Consider the following 21,760-nt stretch of genomic DNA (forward strand, 5'->3'; position numbering starts at 1 on the left):
GTTAGCAATCCAGGAAAAAGCTGCAAGTTTATCTCATAAAAAGAGATGTTTAAAGTGAATGATGCTCATCCATGGCATTGTTTGTTGACAAGTCCAACTGCACCTCCAACTAATTTGTAGAGATCCAATCACAATGCAGGCTTAATACCGAGAATGCTTTTTCAATACCTGGTGTAAATGCAAAGGCTTCTGGATTTACCGTTATTATCCAGATAGTGAACCAGATATAGGTCGCAAGTTAATAACTTGCCTCTGAGCTGTGAGCACCACAGATCCAATTCCATAGAGGTGGCAGCAGAAATCTGAGATGTAACAGAAATAAAACCAAACCTTTCTTCTTGGCTGGATACCACAAATACGAGGAAAAATATGTTTCTTTAATCATTTGGGTGAATGGAGCTTTTAATACTTTATGTGTTTAACCTTGTTGTCCCAAACGTGTTTTAATCCGTCAGGGGGGGGATAATGATTCTCTTCTTTTGCAAATGCATCCGTGTTGGGGAAAACAAAGTAAAAAGAAATGCACTTGCCTCGCTCCCTTCTCCTTCAAATCTGCTTTCATTACCCTCCTTGTTCCCTGATCTCCCCTGTCGCCTACTCCGCCACTCCTGCCACAGCTGCGTACAGTTGTAGCCTTTCACTTCTGGTGTGACGGCTGGTGTGGCGACTTCTGGCTGCCAGCACTTCCTCTGGTGATACGAGGGCCCCCCGTCAGTCGAAACATAGCCTGGTGTTTGGTGACATTTAGCATTTTACCACAACAATTATTCATCGGTGTTGACATTCTGCCTTATGCATAAAATTCATGATGTATGTGGCACTTCCTGTAGGCACTGCAGCAGAGAGAGGGGCGAGGAGTATGTCACAGCTGAGGCACGGACACACACAACATTCACACACACAGCGCATATATACAGTAGCTCTGTCGCATTAACACAGAAAAATAAATGTCCACATACATCCTCTTGAACCTAGATCATCAAGCTTTATGAATACTTTTAAAAGTCTTGTGTTTTTATGTTTCTTTCCATTATTGTGTCTTCATTTTGGATTCAAGACTGATCTACACAGACACACACACACACACACACACACAAAACCTCCCCGCGGTACTTCACTTTATTCATTCTTCGCAGATTAATTCTGGGACGACACTTTTTATGATCCCCAATTTATGTCAGCAGTCAGGCAGGCCTCCCCTCTCTGCTGCGCCTCCTCTTATCTCCTCCGCCTCATGTCTCTGTCTCCCTCTACATGTGCGCTCAATGAAACAATGGTACTTTCTAGTAACGAGCAATGAGTTTGTCAGGTTTTAAAAGGAGACGGAGACAAATGGGGGGGGAGGGAGGGAATGAGAGGATGTGAAGATAATGGGTTTCTGTGGTGATTAACATTCCAGAGTGGCGCGTCAAAGAAAGTGCGACTGTCCTATTGTGTCTTTACTGACAGCCAAATGAACAGAGGTCCCGGAACCGGTCTCGTCTGTGGCACTGAGGGTAATAAACACACCATGTCTAATCTACATCTCTGATGAGTCTGAGCATCTCCCCGTCTTATCCTGTTTGAACTGAGAGTGACACATTCCCCCTTTTTCTTATTGTGAGAATAGATCCACGTTTACACTTTGCAGCCGGTGTGGCGGTGAATGAGATCTTATCCTCTCAGTCAGTGAGTCAGCCGTCTAGCTGACTAACCGGTCATTCAGTCTGTCGCCTGATCACCAGGTTCCATCCGTTCTGCTGGACACACCTGTCACCTGGAGCAACGGGGACGGAGCTGCATTGGTGTGTGTGTGTGTCTTTGTGTTTGTTGAAAACAGGAAATGGTGTGAGGCAAAGCACTGTTCTATTATCTTCAGGATGACATCATTCCTGCTCAGTGAATGCTGTTGACATATAGGATCTACTGAAGTGGTGTTAAGTGTTGCGCACTCAGGTGCAGCATGCACCTGTAGTTTCACTCATTTACTCAATAGGCAGTGAAAAGGCAAGTAGTTCATTAATGTTTATGGAAGATTCTTCGCTTGACGTTAAATAACATATATATATATATATATCTCATCCTTGACGCTTCTATTTCTTGATAATAGATTTGAGATTCAAGGATTTTAAAGTCACTCCAGTTATACAAGTAAAGTTGCATGAAATGAATTTTGCTGGGAGCCTCCATAAAAAGAAAAGAAATAGTAAATATAAAAACGCATAAAAAACATCATATGATAAACAAAAATACAACAAGCAATACAAACTACAATACAAACAAATCTAAGAAAAAAACAAAAAACAAACAAAAAAGAGGTTGCATATTGTATAGGGGGTGGATTGCTAGCTGACTAACCAGTCTGCTAGAAAACACCTTTTTACTACAGTAACATGTGCTTCAGTGAAACTCCCCGTCCTATTGAAGACAACTAGAGATCCATAACTTCATGCAATGCATGTAAAAACATAAATTGCTTCTTTTAGTAGTAGTTCAAAAGTAACCAATCGGCTCTAATCAGTTTACAGCTGCATTTTTATTCATATATCAATGTAAAATATGAAATATCGCTTTGTTTTGAACGATAAAATAAATATGAATTGTTTATTATTCAAATATGTATCTTTTGTATGACTAAATCGAAAATAAATTGTATTTGAATCTCATTACAGTAGTACAGGTGACCCCGATGCAACTCAAACCCTTAGACTTGACATTACTTTGAGCTATAAGAGGCCCTAGATACAATTCTGCCCCAGGCTTTATCATCAATATTCCCTTCACTTTTCGTGCTGGATATAGGCCACAAATGCCTCTCTAATCAGGTAGTCTGTCTGGAGGTTGCTCATGGATTCAGTGCTAAGATCAGTTGATTCTCTCCAGTCCCCCGACTTTGATCCTAATGTCTCATCCGCCCTCAGATCAAAACGCACATCCGACCGCTCCCTGCTGTTCCGCTGCGCTGTGCATGCACCCGCACACAGTCAGGTGTGCTCTGAGAGCTGAGGAGAGCAGACAGCTTTTTTGAGCTAACTTAAGCCATGGATTAAGGATAAATTTACTGCCCATCGAGGTGTGTGTAATAGTATCTATTTTTGACTCTACCTTCAGAGAGAGAAACGCCTGGTTTTCCCTCAGAAAGGCATCAAAACCTCTGGCATCTTTGCCGGCTTTTACTTGCTCCTTTCTCACAGGTGCTTTTTGTAATCCACACACAGTCGTAGAGACTTTGAGTGCACGCTGTGTATTCTCTCTATTTATGAGCATATCCGTGTGTGTGTATATGTTGTTTGCACGTGAGCTGTGTGTGTGCAAGCATGTGACTGAGTTTTGTGTGTGTGTGTGTGTGTGTGTGTGTGTGTGCGCGTGCTCCCGTGTACGTGCTCCCTCTCTTCTGGCATGCCTAACTGGCTCTGACACATCTGTGGCTTTTCCAGGCGAATCAGGGCCGTTGCCAAACTGCCAAGAAATCAATGCAACAGACTCTGCTCTCCTCCTTTCCCCTCATATTCCTCCCTCTCCCTCAGTCTACCCTCTCTCCTTTTCTCTCTCGCTCTCTGTCTCTTCTCCTTTTTTTCTCCTTCTGTCTTGCTCAGAGCCCTTATTAAAAATGGAGTGAGTGTGTGCTGCATATTTAAAATGGTCATGGATGGATTTAAACGGCTGATGGTATTTAGTGTCTCCTCAGGGAGCTGCTATGAGCCCTTAAGCTGACTCCTCTGACTGGAGCCTGACTGACTGGTGAGCACACACTAAACCTCTAATAATGACTTGTGTACACACAGTGAGCCCAGCGCATGCATGCAGACACACACACAAATAGGCAGGCATGCACACGTACACACACTTTTCATTATAGCACACTGCGCTCAGTAGTGACGGGGACGCTGGTCACGTTCGTTCTGGGTGGAATGGATGCATTGCAATAGATGGTGTGTGTGTGTGTACATGTACACTCAGCGGTCAATAACTCATTAGTTTGCCTGTTTTGATGTAGCGGTGTGTAAATGTTTTTAACTGTATTTGTAGATACTCGTATGGGTTCACAGGCATGTTTAAGTGCGTGTGTAAAGGTGTGTGTGTGTGTGTGTGTGTGTGTGTGTGTGTGTGTGTGTGTCCTCTTGACAACAGTCAGGGTAGATGTCACACTGAGCCCCTTCAGGTCGAGCAGCAAGTATTTCTGTCATGTTGTCTTTCATGCTGGCTTGGATTTGGGCTCCAATCTGCTCCTAAGTGTCCTTCACTGAAACACTATTGATTACCCAACACATTCTCTAACACTGAACATAAATACTGCTGCTGCAAAACAAACACACTCACTGGTACACAGATGCCCCCGCACAGACGGGAGGGCAGGAGCATCTGAACAGCCAAAACTGGGAGGTGGAGGAGATTGAGTAGTTTGGTAATATCTGAATATTTACATAAATAGTGCATATAACTGCATTTCCAATAAACTAACATGCGCTTGCAACCCGTTTTGCTTTGTAACAATGAAATCGATGGCACTGCCTTCAGTGCATTCGATACACGGTGGAGGATGAGAAATCAGATCTGTTCGTTATTTATGCCGAGAGGGATTTTATGCAGCGGCAAATTGTTGTAATGTCGTTTGATGTATGTTCGGCCGTTCGCTAGCTTTCAGCCGTGAAATGTGAGGGTTGAAGCGTGTCCATAAATGGGAGTATTTTGCATCTTTGCACATGCATTAGAAAAGTGCCTCAGTTTTGATGTTGATCTCTGTGTGCACTTGTGCTTTTCTGCTTGGCCTTGACACGTGTGTGCCTGCCAGCATGCATGCTCCCTTTCGTGTTTCTGTTTGCATTTTAAAGACACTGGCCAGTGAGTTACAGTGTGTTGTATTGTTGACAGAGCTGTACAACCAACACAATGATGAACTTCGCCACGCATTTCTGGATCCAAACAACAGTCAGTTTTTATTCCCACAGATTTAAATCCAGTGCCACAGATTGGTTTGAAGTGTAGTGAATGTGTTTATGTGAGTGCGTGTTTATGTACACCCTGTGCCAGAACACAGGTCGCATCCTTTTAACCAATGTATAAATCGACAGCACTCCACGCCAATCAACCACATTTAAACACTGATGAAACCATTCTTTATTCCCATTCAGATAAATTAAACTCTGAATGCTTTCTTGTCCTCCTTCCCATCTCTGCTGTATTCTATTGTCCCTGCCCGCTCCCAGTGGCAATGCATAACTGAATGGCAATGGAGGAAGCGTCTTTCTTAATGAGGGTTTGAATTTGAGTGCAGCGAGAGCGTAGTTCTTAGGTGTTTCTGCAGCCTGCATTGTTGTGGTTTCTCTCCTGGGGCATGGGATGAAGAGTAAAGTGAATGAATGTGGAGAGCATGCAGGGCCATTATTGCTCTGTGTGTCATTAATCAGTAGCTGATGAGAGGCAGTTTGACGGAGAGATGGGCCTATTACTGCTATGGCACTCTCAGGACCCTCCATGCGAGACTCGTTCAGGCAGCCTGCTTTGCGGTCAACAACACAGCAGGTACAAACATAGTAAACAACACTTGAAAGGAAATCATTATCTCAACCCCCAAAAACAACACAAATTCTGAACGATGATCATTAGTTTTAAGTTATCAAGCTGAAAGAGTGGGACATTTGCAACTTTTTTTTTTTGCGACACATACTTTTTCTCTCGGATTTATTTCCCTCCTACACGTCGTCGACTTCTCCTTAAATCTCTCCACCCGCCAGCTTCAATCTTCTATTCTCTCAGTTCTATGTTCTTTCCTATATGTTCCACACTCTCTTCCCTTCTTCACCATCCCTGTCTCTTTCTCTGTGCCTTGTTTCCTTTATGGCAGTCTGTGTGAGGAACTTGGTAGGAGGGCGACATGAAGAGCACTCTCATGTGAGACGGCGAGAGTTAGAGATGGGAATCAACGAACTGACTCCGAGAGAAAGAGGGAGGAAAGGAGCGGTAGCCAAGTCCTAGATGTCACTTTTTTTTTCCCCCAGTCATTATATCTAACGTCTCTGCACAGCAGGCTGCTGAATAGATTGCGGTACACGGAGGCTATTACGGTGTAGCATCGCGTTATGTAAGGGCGAAATCTAAGAGGATAGCGGAGTTTGAGGTTATGTATGTGGCTGAGTGGTGAGGTAATGAGGTGAGAGTCCCTTCTAGCCAGAGGTTAGCAGTGGTTAGGAGGGCAGGTAAACATACCAGCTGCTCCTGACTGCCTGGCCTCAAGGCCGCAGTGACACTGGTAGAGAGGAGGAGAGCGTGTTGTGGGGGAGGTGGGGGTTGGCGGATGGGCTGTGGGGGGGTGAGGAGAGCGGGAAAAAAGCAGGGCGAGATGATGGATGAGAAGCCTAAAGGCATTGTGAGGTAAAATATGGCTGGATATTCTCAGATTGCCACACACACTGTGAATTACAGTATTTCCCCCCCCTGGGTGAGTAGGTTAGCTGGTAGTTAATTATATTCTGTAATTTCACCCAAGAGTTTGCCATAATAATCGGATTTTCTTTCCGGTTTACATACAAACACATTTTATTTTGTGTTACACTTATTGAAAATGTAGGACACCTGCTGCTATTTGAAAAGCCCTTTTTGAATTTCTTACTTTTGCAAGAGCAGTTTGACATTTGGGGAAATGGGCTTGTTCGCTTTCTTGCAGAGACTTAGAAGAGGAGATCAAACAGATTCCCAGCTCCCTAAGTATGGAGCCATAGAGCCAAGATGTGAATAGCTTATCTTATCGTAGAGAAGCAGGAGGCAAACAGCTAGCCTGGCTCTCTCCCACCTTGAAACATCCATCTGAAGCTCAATAATTAACACGTCACATCTAGTTAGTTTATTCTGTACTAAAATAAAAATGTTCCTGGGAGTTACCTGGCCGAGCACAGTGACTTTCCAGAGCTGATGCTGCACAGAGGTGCTGGGAGGACAATAAATGGAGATAAATGACAAAATAGTTGCATCATGTAACTTACTATTAAACTCCTAATTGTTGTTTGTACATTACATTTATTGTACAGTTTAAACTAATGACATTATTGATGTTAATAACTGAGCTTTATTCTCGCCACATTGTATTTGCTAAGCTGAGCCCTGCTCCGGCTCCATAGTCGAGCGGTATCTAAGGAAGAAAGCACCCAGGCTACATTGAAAGTATAACTTATCCGTATGTGCCACGGAGATCCTCTCTACAAACCAAACAAATAGGCCAGTCTTCTCCTTTTTTTACATGTCCATCCTTGTGTCCATATGTTTGTTTTTTTATTAAACTACTGATACAGGAAATTACTTGACGGCTACCAATGAGAGCCATGGCAGTTTGCTTTTGAGATTGTCTGTCTGCATTTGCTTTGCCAGTACCAGCCGGCAGCTGCTTAGTTACTTTATTCCTTCCATAGCCTACTGCCGTCTGTAGCTGTTAACTAGCCCATTAGGCTACGCAAACTCAGTGGAGAAGATGAAGTTTCACAGCAATCTGCTGGGTCCAAAAACATAAGCCCACTAGCAAAACGATACTCCCACAACCCTACTCCGTATATCTGCTGCATGTGTAGCCAGTGAAACAGATACGGTCTGCGGCACGTTTGTTACAACTTCAATGTGGCCTGGCCATTCGCCAAACAATATGATGCTTTTGTGTTATTGTTTTACTACATTTTGTTTCATGATCCCATGTCAGTTGTAATGATTACAAATGAACTAATAAACTACATTTGTTGTTATTTTATGATGTATTACATTACAAACCCACAGTTAATTTCATTGAACAACAAAATGTATGCAAAATGTGATTTTTTTTTTATCCATTTTGCATATCATGTCGTGGGCTACTTTATCAATATAGGCAACACATTATTGTGTTAATAGTTTCTACAATATCTCTTGAGGATAAAAACAGCATTTTATGGTTGTCAGCTGATCATAATTGAAAGGATAGATCTATGTTACTGCTGTTTTACAGGCATTCCTGATGTCCTTTGAAACGTTGAACTTGATTTACATTTAGATGGCAGATTGTGCCCTTTAAATGTATTCATTCTATGTATCAGAGCATCACAATCAGATCATAGAATAGGGAAGTTGTGTTTATCATTACAATTATTCTGAGTGATACCATAATTTATATAGAAGTACAGTCATAAAAGACACTATATGTTAAATATACAATATGTAGTATTTTAAAATCTATTTACATTTTGAGACAGTGGTGTAATGTATGATTAGCTTAATGTGTTTGATATTTAAAAGTGCTAAAATGGGTTTAGATATTAAATGTGCTGCCGTGAACGTGATGACATTCTGACCTGTGCTTTTTGAGCACTTGTTATTCTTCTGTTAAGTATCTGCTCGCTGTTTCCAGCTCTACCTGTTACCTCCTGTGTGTGTGTGTGTGTGTGTGTGTGTGTGTGTGTGTGTGTGTGTGTGTGTGTGTGTGTGTGTGTGTGTGTGTGTGTGTGTGTGTGTGTGTGTGTGTGTGTGTGTGTGTGTGCGCGAGAAAGGGAGAGAGAGAAAGAAGAACCAGAGTGCTGCTTGTAGTACAACAGATCATTCATGTACTGAGTGGACAGCTACATTTGGCTAATGCAACACAGCTTTCTCCGCTGGCTGCAGCCGACCACCTCAGTGCCAGTGTAAAGTGGACTGTAAATATTGACAGGCAGACAGCAAGAGGCGAGCGGTGACCTTGTCAGAGAAAGAAAGAAAGGGAGATGGAGGGGAGGGGAGGGGATGATGGAGGCTTGGAGAGGGGGAAGAGATGGAGAGAAAGAGAGGGAGAGGAAAGGAGAGTGAGTTCCTGCCTTCTCCCAAGGCAACTGAGTGTGCTTTGATGCACTGTGGCAGGGAACACACTGTCTCCCCAGAGAGGGAGAGCAGCCGCACCATACAGAGTTTTCCCATTACCACCACACAGCTTTTTGAAATGTCAAAATGCACATGCACCCGCGCGCTCACAGTATGTACACCCAGACGCGGTGTCGGTGACATGAATTTAATCCTCAGACAGTTAAAATGCACGAGGTTGAGCTCTGGAATCGCAGTAGATTAGAAATGACCAGCATCACTGATCTGCCCAAACCAAAAACCCTGGCAACAGCATCACACACGCTAACGCACATACACTAAATTCAGTCAGATCGGTGGAGTGAGTCTGTCCTCTCGGTGCCGTTCAGCTGGTCGTGTTGTCCGAAGCGGCACAATCAATTTGTTTTGTGCTGAAATGAATTTTAATGGCATCATGAGTGCAGCTGAACAGTAAATGCCAGTGATGGTGACGGTGATTGTGATAGTGGGTGTAGCAGGTCTTCAACTGCCATAAAATTAGTGTCGGAGGTAGCTACAGCACTCAACTCTATAGTGTGTGTGTGTGTGTGTGTGTGTGTGTGTGTGTGTGTGTGTGTTCAGGCTAGCAGCTCATGTACTGTATGTACCAGATTAGCCACATCCTTTGAAAAAAGCTTTTGTCAGTTCATCTTTTTCTGCCTCCCTTTGTTCACTCTCTCCTCCTCCGCTCACTACACATTCTGTGCAGTTGATTGTCGGGTTACTGTATTACCAGAGACGTTTGTCAGGTCTACACATAGCTCGACCTGAATGAATGAGTCAATAGATGGACAGGGTGTTTGTTTTACCAAGTTAGACCTTAGAATCTAAAGGGTAGGATTCCTCTTTTCTCTTAGTGAGCAATGAGATTACATGTACTGTTCTTTATCTTAATCTCTTTCAGAGGCCATCAATTCGTTCGGTCCTAATCTCATCTCCAGGCACTCTGCTGTGACCGTGGTAGTGTTTTTCTATCCCGGGTAGTACTGTAACTTGCGCCTCAGCTGAGTTCAAAAGGCTCGTATTTCAGCTGAAACCAGTTTGTCTCGTTATGTTCAAACTTTGCATTGAGGGCAAACCTTTGCTGAAACTTGCCAGTTTCCACTGACATCTTCAAAACAACAAAGGAAAAACGTGCGCATATTAAAAGGGAATACCGAATCAAATGTTTGCTCCTTCAAAGAAGTTAATGTGGAGTGATCAAACGCCGTGGATTTATATAATTAAATAGACATGTCTCACTTTGCTAAAAATCCTACTGGAGAGTGACTTAAAAGATGTGTGGGAGGAAAAAAAGAGAAGAGGACACGCAGCAAAATTCACAAGCGGGACGCAATTCCACCACATGGCCAAGGCTACGGCCCAATGAGCCAACAGGACGCCTCAGGCTTTGGGTATTTTGGTCAACTGTCCCTAAAAAGTCAAGCTAAGCCATTAGGAATGAGTTTGATCATCAGCTACAGTAGGATTGTTTTTCCAGCGACCAGTCTAGTGGTCTGCTAATCTCTTAAACCAAGACCAACCACATGTACTGTATATCTCAACCTTTTTCTACATCAGCCTGGAAGAGATGAACGTTTCCGATTTTAAGGTTATTTTTTATTATCGTAGTAAATACTTGTGTGTGTGTGTGTGCACAGATTTGTGGAAGAGGTCAGGGAGGGTAATAAAAACAGGCTTATCTCTACTCGTTAGCCACAGGAGATAAGAGATGCAGAGGGGAGACGCTGCAGATTTGTGCTGTCGTATTACCGGGCCAAACAAGCGAATCCCAAATTACACCGGCGATGGAGCGGGATGATGGGAAAGAGGGATGATGGGAGTGAAGGAGGGATAGGTGGAAGAAGAGGAGAGGGGAAGAGGCAGAGATAAATGGAGCAAAAGCCCGGCCTGTGCGGGGATGCTGAGGATAGGCCAGCATGTTAACCTTAATCCCCTCAGGGAGAGGCGTAAACACACAGGAAGAGAGAACATGGGATTGAGTGGAAAAGAGAGGGATGTGAGATCTTTGTCTTCCCGCTCTCTCCTTCATCTCCTCAGTGTGTGATCAGCCAGTTGCAGGCAGCAGCCGGGAAATCCCAATACTTCTCTGAAGCCAGCGTCTTAATCACAGCCTCCATCTCACTTGGCCTCTCCCTGCTCCCTCACCCTCTTTTCCTCCTTTTTGATTCCTCTCTTCTCACCTCCTCTCTCCTCAATGTCACTCGCCTGAACTCCACTGCTTGGACCCCGTCATCTCGACTTGACTCATCTCTCAACGAATTGTCTTTCGCGGAGTACTCCCTCCTCATTTCAGCATTCCCGTCAGTGACCCATATGTGCCAAGTTTTTCACGGAGTCCTGATTCGTCTCCCGATTCGACTTTGTCTTCGTCCCCGCCCCTCGCCCTCCACTAAAAGTATTTTGAGACAGAAAGGAAGAGCATAAAGGTGAATCCGAAAAACTTTTGCCACTGGCTGCACAGCTGTGGTCAGTATTCAGTCTTGCATCCTAAAGCTCCAGAGATCCTGGTGGTATTTTCAACTTGCTTAAGTGAGTCTGCGATAATTTCAGTTTCAGCCCAACCATCCAGGCACATCTGCTCTTCCTTCACTCCCTCGCCATCCTCCCCCTCCTCTGTGCCTCGTGGGAGAGTGCTGGTCTATGGTTGACTGGCTTGGCCGGGCAGGCAGTGCTGAGCAATGGAGGGCTCACATATAGGAAGGGATAGGTGTGTAACTGACTTGATGGTCACTCCATAGATCGGCTCACGGAAATACAGCCGACCTTTAACTGAGTTTGAACTGTGGACCATCTGCTCATTCACTGTAAAGAAAACACATGGTCAGATGGGAGGTACAGAACCTCTCGCTGCCATAGATGTTATGTTATTTTGTGTGCGCTCTTGTTATGTTTATTCTTGTGTTTGAATATGTGTGTAAATACGTCTTTGTGTATGCATGTGATGTTTGTCTGGCAACAGGGCAAAGGGCCCGCTGCAGGCCGGAGTGTTTGTGTAAATATGTCAGAGTGACGAGGATACAGCAGAGGATGCCAGCTGCTTCTTAATACAATGTTGTGGGTGCGTGTATATATTTTGCGTTTGCAAATGTCTGTGGCTTTAATGTACTCTGTATGTGTGGGTAAGTGCTTGTCTGGTTGTATGTCCTTGGCAAAGAGCTGCAAGGATTTAAATGGGCCCCGCAGACGTACAGTACACGTACACACACACACACACACTCCCTCTGTCTGAGATGTTTCATTAGCGCACGACATGGCTGGTGTCCAGGGCCAACACAAAGGGCACTCTCTCGAGTCAAGTCATTCACACACAAGCACCGCACCTCGATCCTTCAAATTGGCCTCTTTTCCTGCAGCTCTCTCCTCTCTATCAGAGGGTATCGGCAAGGAAGGACCAGCTTTCTGCCTGAAACCCGCTTAGTGAAAATGACTTTATTTGGATAATGATGCTTGTGAGTTAAGGGCGGGGGAGGCCTCTTATAGAGCTTCAAAAAACTCCCGGGAGCCAAAATGGAGTAGGGAGCGGTGTGATGATAAACAGACACGGCACTGGAATGAGGAAGCAGTAACGCAAAAACACTCGAAAGACCAGTCAGGTATCACGTTTGGAATGAATGTGCCCTGTAGCTATTCAGCACTTGGGTTTTTAAAGTGACACAGCACCACCATGTGGCAGATTACATATATTTGAGTTCATGTGATAAGATGTGATGTATTAAATGCTAATTTTCAGTTGCAACAGTTGGGAATCTAATATCCTACTCCAGAACTTCACATCCAGTCTCTCCTTTGAGTGTGCTTTTGTGGAGACACCCTGATCTTCTATTCTTCCGTGTTTTTCTGTGCAATCACCCATTCATGTCCATTAAATTACCAAGCGGAAAACACTTGAACCATCGTTACTTTGAAAATGACGCAGTAACATCTTTGCAACACTCCTTCATGACAATCCTTGTAAACATTTCTGAGTAATTATATGGTATTGTAAATTGTAAAGTTCATATTCTTTGTTCTTGCATAACCCAAAGTCTGTTTTTTATGGTTGAGCTGAAACAAAGTTGTGTTTTACAAGCTCATGCTTAGACACTTAAGAATTTCAGACTGTTGCATGAATAATTAGTTTTAATTTTCCTCTCCAATATAATAGCAGCTGGTCCTCATCTCTTTCCTACAGAAGTGTTTAAAACCATTAATAACCCTTTTGCTATAAATCTAGTGTTTCAGTTAATATACTTTAATTTAGTATTTTGGTGACCACGGTTGATTATTAGAACAAAGAATTGTATCACTTTACTCTAATGCCGAAACCTTTTGGAGGGAAATATGTCGGTAATATATTACGCTAATCAATATCTCAGAAAATATCTTGTCTCGTATCGGAGTACTGATGATATCTCAATCCCCTACTTTTTCAAAATGTATTTTAATAAAAGAAAATGTATTATATTGACTAGAAGTATGCCATATAACTCGTAAGGAATCACAAAATACAGCTTATTGTATAATATATGTGATTTAAATTCAAAACATTTAATTGAACAGATTTTTTGTGTCCCTCCAGAAGCAGAAAACTACTTTAGATGCAATGAGGGCACCACATGTTGGTTTTGCACCGGGGGGAAAAAACAATGGGAGACGTATTTGCACCCCACAGAATAAATCCAAACACAATTAACTCAGTTCACCCCATGAAAATCAGATTTTCTGTTTGTTATATCCAGGGAACCCTTTCCTTTCATCATTAAAGACTTTGAAAGCTTAGTGATTATAGTTGTGACTCTGCACTCTGCTCTCAAGGTGCACATTGAGCTTTTGATATCAAAGGTTCAGCTCCACTTTGATTTATTTTTAAATGTCATGTCTTTTATTTTGCCATTCCCATGTTTTCACTTCTAAATTAATGTTTCTAAAGTTTATTGTGTAGTTGGTTCACAGAGACCTCCAAATACAGGCTTTATGAATTACTGAGCACAATAAAAAGCATACACGAGAGGAAAATGAAAGGTAATGAGGGTCAGCAGTAAAAGGTGTGCTCTGTTGTAATGAGCAATAAAGAAAGAGACGATCATTGGGAGACTTGTGTATGTGCGAAGGAATGAATATTATTTTTAGGACATAGTCAAAGTAGTCTATTGTTAGAAGAGAATTGTAATTAGAGGACTAACAATATTCAATCATGACCCTTCCAATTACTAGGACCTGGGTTTGTTCTCATCAAATGAGCTTCAGATCCTCTCTGCCCTTTAACGCCCCCTCATTAGCATAATCCCCTGGGACTTCGGGGGGGGGGGGTAATGAGCCGGGTTGCACCTTCAGTAAACACAGTGTGTATGTGCGTGCGTGCGTGCGTGCGTGCGTGCGTGCGTGTGTGTGTGTGTGTGTGTGTGTGTGTGTGTGTGTGTCAGTTCATGTTCAGTGTGGTCATGGTTCATTAGTGGAACCTCTGCATGATTCCTCTGGTTCATCTTAATCACCCGTGTGACTCAATGCTCTAATCAAGACCCTTTCTGTACTTCACCAGCACAGTGTTGCACACACACACACACACACACACACACACACACACACACACACACACACACACACACACACACACACACACACACACACACACACACACACACACACACACACACACACACACACACACACACACACACACACACACACACACACACACAGACACACACAGACACTCATTCTCATTGCTGAATCTCTTTTCTATGAGGCCAACCATAGTCATGAGTCTGACATTTTACATGCAGTCTTGCATTATATGACTTCTATTATATATATATGACTGGTTCATAAGGAGAGGGGGCCCTAAGATAAGTCTAAGGGGTCGTAAGATAAATAATAAAATGGGAACGATGATGAAACAAAGTTCCGTTCCACAAAATATTTTTTTTGCTAACTTTCTCTAATTCCAATATGAGTGAGTTTCATTCTTTTATTTATGTAAGAAGTTTAAGTTTACCTCGGCTGGGACACTGAGCAAACTCAGAGAGCTCTATGACATATGGCAAATTACCAAGAATAATGAGAAAAAGTCAAATATAGATGTAAATAGACAAATAAAATGAAATGGAATTGTAATAATAATGATGATAATAACATTTTTTACTGAAAATACCAATAAAAAAAAATAATTACAGTGTAATGTTACAGTAGCAATACGCTAAAAGTGTTGGGGTTCATTCTTAACTCTGGGAACACTTATACAATGATAACAGTTCTGAACTCAAGATTCACTTACTTTGGCCTTCCCAAAACGTTCAGCCACATTCATATTCATATTTGACGGACAGATATGTGAGTGGTATCGATCTTCTCATCTAACTCTACACCAGAAAGCTAATAAGTGCATTTCCACAAATGTCAAACTATTACTTGAAGTGTTGCTTTTTCTTGTTCCTCTGGTTTTAAAAAGGGATTTAAATGTAACTATCTGAATCACTGGTGGAACTGAATTTGTGGATACGTACGAGTGATAAGAGGCACATGGTAGACATGTTTTTTTGGGGGGGTTCACAAGGCTAAAAGGTTGTAAATCATTGTTATATACATTATATATATATATGGCAATAATATCTGAAATGAAAGGCTGTGTTATGGAATGGACTAATGCAGTGCCCTCCAGTTAAAGAGGGAGTCCACTTCCGATCTTGTCTAAAGGTATTTTCTCCCCTCTCATTTTCTTATGTTTCAAGGTACCCGTCTTCCAGGGAAGGGTGCTACGACGGGCAGCATCATAGGAGCCATCATTGGAGTCATTATACTCTTGGCCATCATTGGAACAGCCATAGCGATGTACCGCAAACACAGTAACAAAAAAGTCACAGAGTGAGTATCTGTTTGACTGAGTGTGGATGACTACTGTTCACTTTACTGTTGTTGTTTTTTTATCTTTTTCATGTCCGTTTGTTCCTTGTGTTATGTGCAAACTGGTCCATTAGATGAAATGCGACGCTGCACGTCTCATATTTTTGTGTCTCACCAGACAGCTGTGTTCATTTGTGTTTCAGTGGTCCACCCAAGTACAAGCCCCCTCCCCCCAAGAAGACCAACGGCTCCGCTACCAGAGTGAGTCACCGTCGACAAACAGTTTTATTTAACCAGACAATTGTGTCAGGCTGGTCTACACATTGTAAAGTTAACATGTTCGATTATATCTCCTGAAATATTCTGTCCGATGTGTGCGTTCCTCAGCAGCTGAACACAGATCATGTCCCGGTGGCCGAGAACAGCCCTCTGCAGGACCAATACTACAACACCCAGAGTGCTGAGCCAGTCACGGTAAGGCAACATGTTGGTTAAAGATGCAGAGGTGACGTGCACTTCAATGACTCTTAACTCAAATGAATAATATCAACGATGTTTTTTTTCTAACTTTGAGAACGCACACAGAGCATGTTGTGGAACATGTTCAGCTATTTTACCTTTTATCAAGGTGGTGTCTGAGGTTGTTTACGTTTTTTATTCATTTATTACAACGTTCTCAACACTGTTGGATTCATCAATCCATCAATGTTAATATATGTTGTGCAGCCAAACCTTGTAAAGCGGCAGAGATGTTTTCCTACAGGGAGAGAGAAAATCTTCAAATATACTGGAACACATATCCAAAGTAACCCTAACCCAGGCTAACATCAAATATTATGCAGTGTTTAATTAACACTTTCTTTGTGTGCAAAATTGTAATTCTATTTTAAGCTTTTAATTGAACATTGGGGTTTAGTTTTGAAAGGGATTGTGAAAAAGCAACACATTCAAAAAATAACTTGTTTTAAATTAACTATTTCAACTGGAGACAATTTGTGAATTCATGGATAATTCAAGATGTGTATTTTACATATTGCATATCCCATCCCCTAGAATGGGAAAAAAATGGAGAAATGTGGATGAGCTGCAATCTCATAGCAGAATATCTCAGATCAGCCTGATACTCGGGTTGAATGGCCATTTAGCGAATCACAGGTCTGAAAACAGGCTAATTTCGGACGCAGTTAACTGGAGTCTGATAAAACGTTGGGTAATGGTGTGCGTGTGTGTGTGTGTTGCAGTACTGTTGGAAATACACTGATTAGCTTGAGGACACAGCTTGAGGAGGGCATGTTAACAGAGGTCTATTAGGTTTTGCCAGAATGTGACAAAGCAATTCAGTTCACTAGGTTTCTGCTTTTTTTTTTAGTTAGGGATTTCATCGCATGCTTACTGTTTTCTTTTTGCTGGCAGGACCTGGATGCCTACCATGACAATGATGATTATGATGAAGATGAGAGGGAGCATTATCACGCTGCTGCCCCCTCTGGCTGGGATGATCCCGGAAACAATGAAGTCCCACCTCCTTACATGCGCACAGACAGCGACCCCCAGGACTATCATCAGGGCCCCAATGTCAACCGCGGGGAAAGCTTTGTGTCGTCCGCCATGTTTGTGTGAGAAAACACTGAGGAGGTGTGTGTGTGTGTGTGTGTGTGTGTGTGTGTGTGTGTGTGTGTGTGTGTGTGTGTGTATAAATATGTGTGCATGTATGAGTGTATGACTGGGCGAGTGAGCATTTCTACAGCTTACATGGGAAAGAGATAAGATTCAACGGTGTGAAGGACTTGTGACTGTGAATTGTATGCTTAGATATGAATTTTCAAGTCTGTGCTACAAAGACAGTTCAGTTTTGCCATTTTGTTTCAGAATATTTATCTGTGGGTAGGTTACCAGTACTATGAAATAACCAGGTTCAGTTGTGTGTTGCTCCTTTTGAGAATTTGACCATTTCTAAACCCTGATCAGCTTGAGCCAGCACCACACAACATGTTGCTAATGTTGCTACGCACAATTGTATCATACAGCGAGGGACCTAATGAAACTGTTCTTGTTGAACTGCAGAGAAATCAAAGACAATGTTGTTTTAAATACCATATGCTGTGTATAAATGTTACATCATAGTCAGGACACAAACACATTTTAACACTGTTGCATTGCAATAGCATGTTTCAACACTGAACTGACTTGCATTATTGAATGTGGCGCTATACCACACATGGTTACATACGTGGCTTGGTTAGCAGAAACAATGTGTGGGTTTTACACATTCCTTCTGTCTAGACGTATCGGTCCGCTGTTGTTGGTTTACAAACCCAGCTGGCATGAAGTCGGTGTAAAACAGGCGCCCTGTGGAGAAGCTATTAGCTGCAGTTAATCGGGCAGCGCTGAGACTCACCGACCGTGATGACATCAGGGTGTAAACAGCAGTGTGTGTGTGTGGGGGGGGGGTTACTGCAGCAGAAAAACTTCTGTGTTAATGTTTTATTTTAATATTTTTTATGTATTTGCGTCTGGCCTTTGCCTTTCTTGTGACAATCCAGTGACACATAGGTGGAAGGGAACAGAACATTAGAGCTATAGTGACCGATGGAACCTAATTGGGAAGCAGCCTTCTTGCTGTAACATGTGATTTATTTTTTTGTACTTGCGTCCATCCTTCCTTAAAGCCATAGTAAACACTTCCCAGTTGCTCAAACTATTAGTAGCAACAGTGCTGTATATATTTTGGGGATATCTGTTACTTGAAAACTTTTGTGCCTTTTTTTTATTTTTCACATTATCTACCAGCATGCTCTGAAGGATTAGGGTAAATCTGGATTATGTCCATGAAATCTGTTGCAATTCATCTCTCTAGTGGAGGATTAAATAGTTCTTTAGGGGGTTCAAACGGGGGCTGACACAGAGCCTGCTAGTATACTGATATGCCCGTCCATTATCAGGGCCACGGGTTAAACGGGTCAGTAATATTTAGTGTGAATTTCTTCTACTCCATCATAAACCAAAAGGTGTCTCTATGCGTGTTGGTGCCGTGCCAACCAGTTTATTTGATCAAATAGCCTTTTGAGAAACTTGATCTATTTTTTTCTTTTACTGAATTATGTTGATTTTAATGTGTTTTGCTCCTCAATTTTAAGAATTTGTAAATTAATCTTGACAGTTGTTGATTCAATAAACATTTAAATTGTGATCCTGGTTACATTATCTAACGACAGTTATTCATTTAATTAATTATTTGCAGCTGCAGATATGTTTTCACGTCAGTTGTAATTCCTCCATTTCACCATGTGGATGCAGTATGGACTGAAAGTACAGGAGGGTTTAGCACAGCAGAGAGTCAGACCCATGAATAGCACACTGTAACGTCTGATATAGAATATTCTGAGGAAATAGGAGTGCTTTAGCTATACGCACTTCACTACATTTATCAATAAATTGTAAGGGAAAGTACGAGCACAAAATGGCAGTTATAGACTGCAGCTGCAGTACCTCCAAGTGTCCATGTGAGGGCTCTAGAAATGAAAGGCTGGAACTGCAAGAGGCTTTACTGTCGCACACCTGATGCAAAGGCAAGCGCTTGTTCTCTGCTTCCTCCCCTCATGTCTGACTCATCTATTTCTATCTTAAGCTGCATTTCCTCCAATCCCGTACTCACAGTCCATGAAAAAGTCTGCTGGCATGAGAAGAGGACTATTTTTAGATCAGCGTGATTCATTTCCAGCACTGAGACTGCACCAACGGAGCCAAAATGTGGAGTCTTGTAGATGCGGAACATGAGGATTAAATACATCAACCTCCTGCACCACTGATTCACATGTTTAAACCATTTGTGTCCTGCAGGTTATCCATATTAATTGGGTGCAACAGTGTCTTGAGCCAGTCCTGGTGCAGACCAGCCTCTCGTACTGCAGATAAAGGTGAGGCCTGACTAGCAGCCCACCATGACTCTGCAATCTGCTCTCTGCCTGTATTCTGATCACACAGTCAGTTCTTCTTAGAATCCCCATCTACCTGTGTCAGGGGTTTACTCCTGACATAATGTACTTTGCAACCGACGGCCATTCAAGACCTAACTCCAAGGTCGGCTCACTCTGCGGAAGCATTGAAAACTCTAACAAATATGGAAACTCTGAATTTCACTCTTCCTCTTACAGTTCTAGATGCCTTTTAAGAACACATTTATTAATTTATTTGTTTTATTTTAATTGTGCGGAAGTACACTATAAGGACTTTGCAATGTACATTAACGTGACTTTATAAGCATCTGGATCAATAGATATGATCCGGGAATCGAGCAGGAGTTGTAGCTCTCTCTAATGGCTCGGTTTGTATTGATCGAAAGAATGTTACATTGGTATGGTGGGAATATACTCTCAGTACTCTTCCGTAAAGATAGAGGAGACATTGAGATTCAATAAGTGACTTCACAGTATGTTTGAGGATCAAATAGAGTTGAGTTGAACAGAAAATGGCAAACTATTGAAGGGAAACTGTTCCCTTCGCTGTGTTACTTTTCTGTAAACCAGCAGCGATGTGTGCAGTAGCAGTGTTATAGGATTAACAGACTTTGTGAATCGGCAGCCAGGTAATGAGTGAGGGAGAAGGTAGAGAATAAACCTCTCATGCTTTCAATGCTGCTAAGCTGGTTAAAAATAGAGGCAGAAGAGAGGGATTGAGGGAATCGGCGTCGACAGAAAAGATGGGGGATGGAGGAAACGGCTGATTTGACTCCAAGCAAAGTAAGTGAGGAGGGATTTACCAGGTGACCTTGACAGTCAGTAGAACAAATGTGTGGCCACGCGTGTTGAAGGCACACAAAGAAACGCAAAGAAGCATCCTCAATGAACCCGAGTGCTCTTTGAGCCAACAGCAACCTGGTGGACAAACTCTGACAAACTCATCATGTGTATGACAATGATGAGCATGTTTGGCTGCATGCTGTTGGCTTGGTTGGTAAGTAGAGACACCCACACATTTATAAATACAGGCCTGTTTTAGCCTGACAAGGCTAAGGACACCGCCAATGACCTTGAACATCTATTTTAAGAGCTGGAAAGAAATGCAGATTAAAGCATAGTTAGAATTTAACAGCAATTTGAAAAAAGTTAGTAAAAAAAAAGAAGATTCTAAATGAGTTATCCATGATTGTGTATACTGTATTTTATATATTTAATTTGATTCTTTCCCCCTCTTTACAACTTCCTCACCTATTCTCAACTTAATTTCTCTTCACCCCTCACTTTGTTTTTGACATTCCTTCTGCCATCATCTCTTCTGTAAACACCAGGCCAGAAGGACAAACAGTGCGAGAGGAGAGCAAGAGCACGAGGGAGGCACGAACACTGGCACCATGGTGAGTGACACTGTCGAGACGCCCTCGCAATAGGGAAGGCATGCGGGTCTGGAGAGAAACTGATAGAGCAGGTGGAGTAGATAAGGGGAACAGGCTGTGAAGGAGGAAGAGAGAGAGAGAGAGAGAGAGAGGCTTTGGGGATTAAAGAGGAGATGATGGTGGAGGGCAGACAAGGCCAACGGACAGCTGGTAGAGGCCTGGCTCAGCTCAGAGGGCTTCAAATGTTACCCGTTTCCCGGTGTTACTCATTGGGTCATTGATTAGTTACATGTTACGTTATGAGACCAGAAATGTAAAAAAAATAAACTTGGCCTGTGAAAACTTGACAAGATTGTGATGATATTGCAGTGCTTGTTGCATATTTGCATATGTTGCGTAACAGCAAAACTTGACATTTAAAAATAACACAATTACAAACTATGACTGACAGAAACGGTGTCATCCAGCAGATATTATTCAATATTACAGCACTTTGCTCTCTGCATGCCTGAGGCAGGACCAGCAATGACATATAATGAATGTAACAAGTTTGGTATTTCTCTACATAGTTAAGCAACTAACAATTTTATATACTGCTTGATTATTATATCGTGAGAGTTTTAAACCAAATTTTAATATTTTTGTCGAGGAAAAAATGATTACTGCGTTTTCATTGCTGTCATGAAATGATCATTCTCAGACTAGCACAGGTTAGCTAGTAACAATGTCAACACTTAATTTCATAAGATGTAATCATCTAATGTCTCTGTAATATTGAGCAAAGAAAATCAGTCAACTTAT

General features: G+C 42.3%; 1 protein-coding gene across 2 annotated transcripts in view; it reads left to right on the forward strand.

The window, feature by feature from the left end:
• The window catches only part of LOC306699401 (nectin-2), a 73,886-nt gene extending 55,069 nt beyond the window's left edge, over positions 1–18,817 (forward strand). Inside the window, exons 7-10 of one of the 2 annotated variants that reach the window (XM_079164007.1) lie at positions 15,516–15,648; positions 15,831–15,888; positions 16,015–16,101; positions 17,041–18,817. In XM_079164007.1, coding sequence (XP_079020133.1) covers positions 15,516–15,648; positions 15,831–15,888; positions 16,015–16,101; positions 17,041–17,247 — 485 coding nt within the window. In that variant the 3' untranslated portion in view covers positions 17,248–18,817. The remainder of the gene's footprint in view (positions 1–15,515; positions 15,649–15,830; positions 15,889–16,014; positions 16,102–17,040) is intronic. The other variant, XM_079164008.1, reaches the window with a different exon arrangement.
• Positions 18,818–21,760: the final 2,943 nt, after the last annotated feature.

This window comes from Pholis gunnellus (assembly GCF_910591455.1).
Source record: "Pholis gunnellus genome assembly, chromosome: 8".
NCBI lineage: Eukaryota > Metazoa > Chordata > Actinopteri > Perciformes > Pholidae > Pholis > Pholis gunnellus.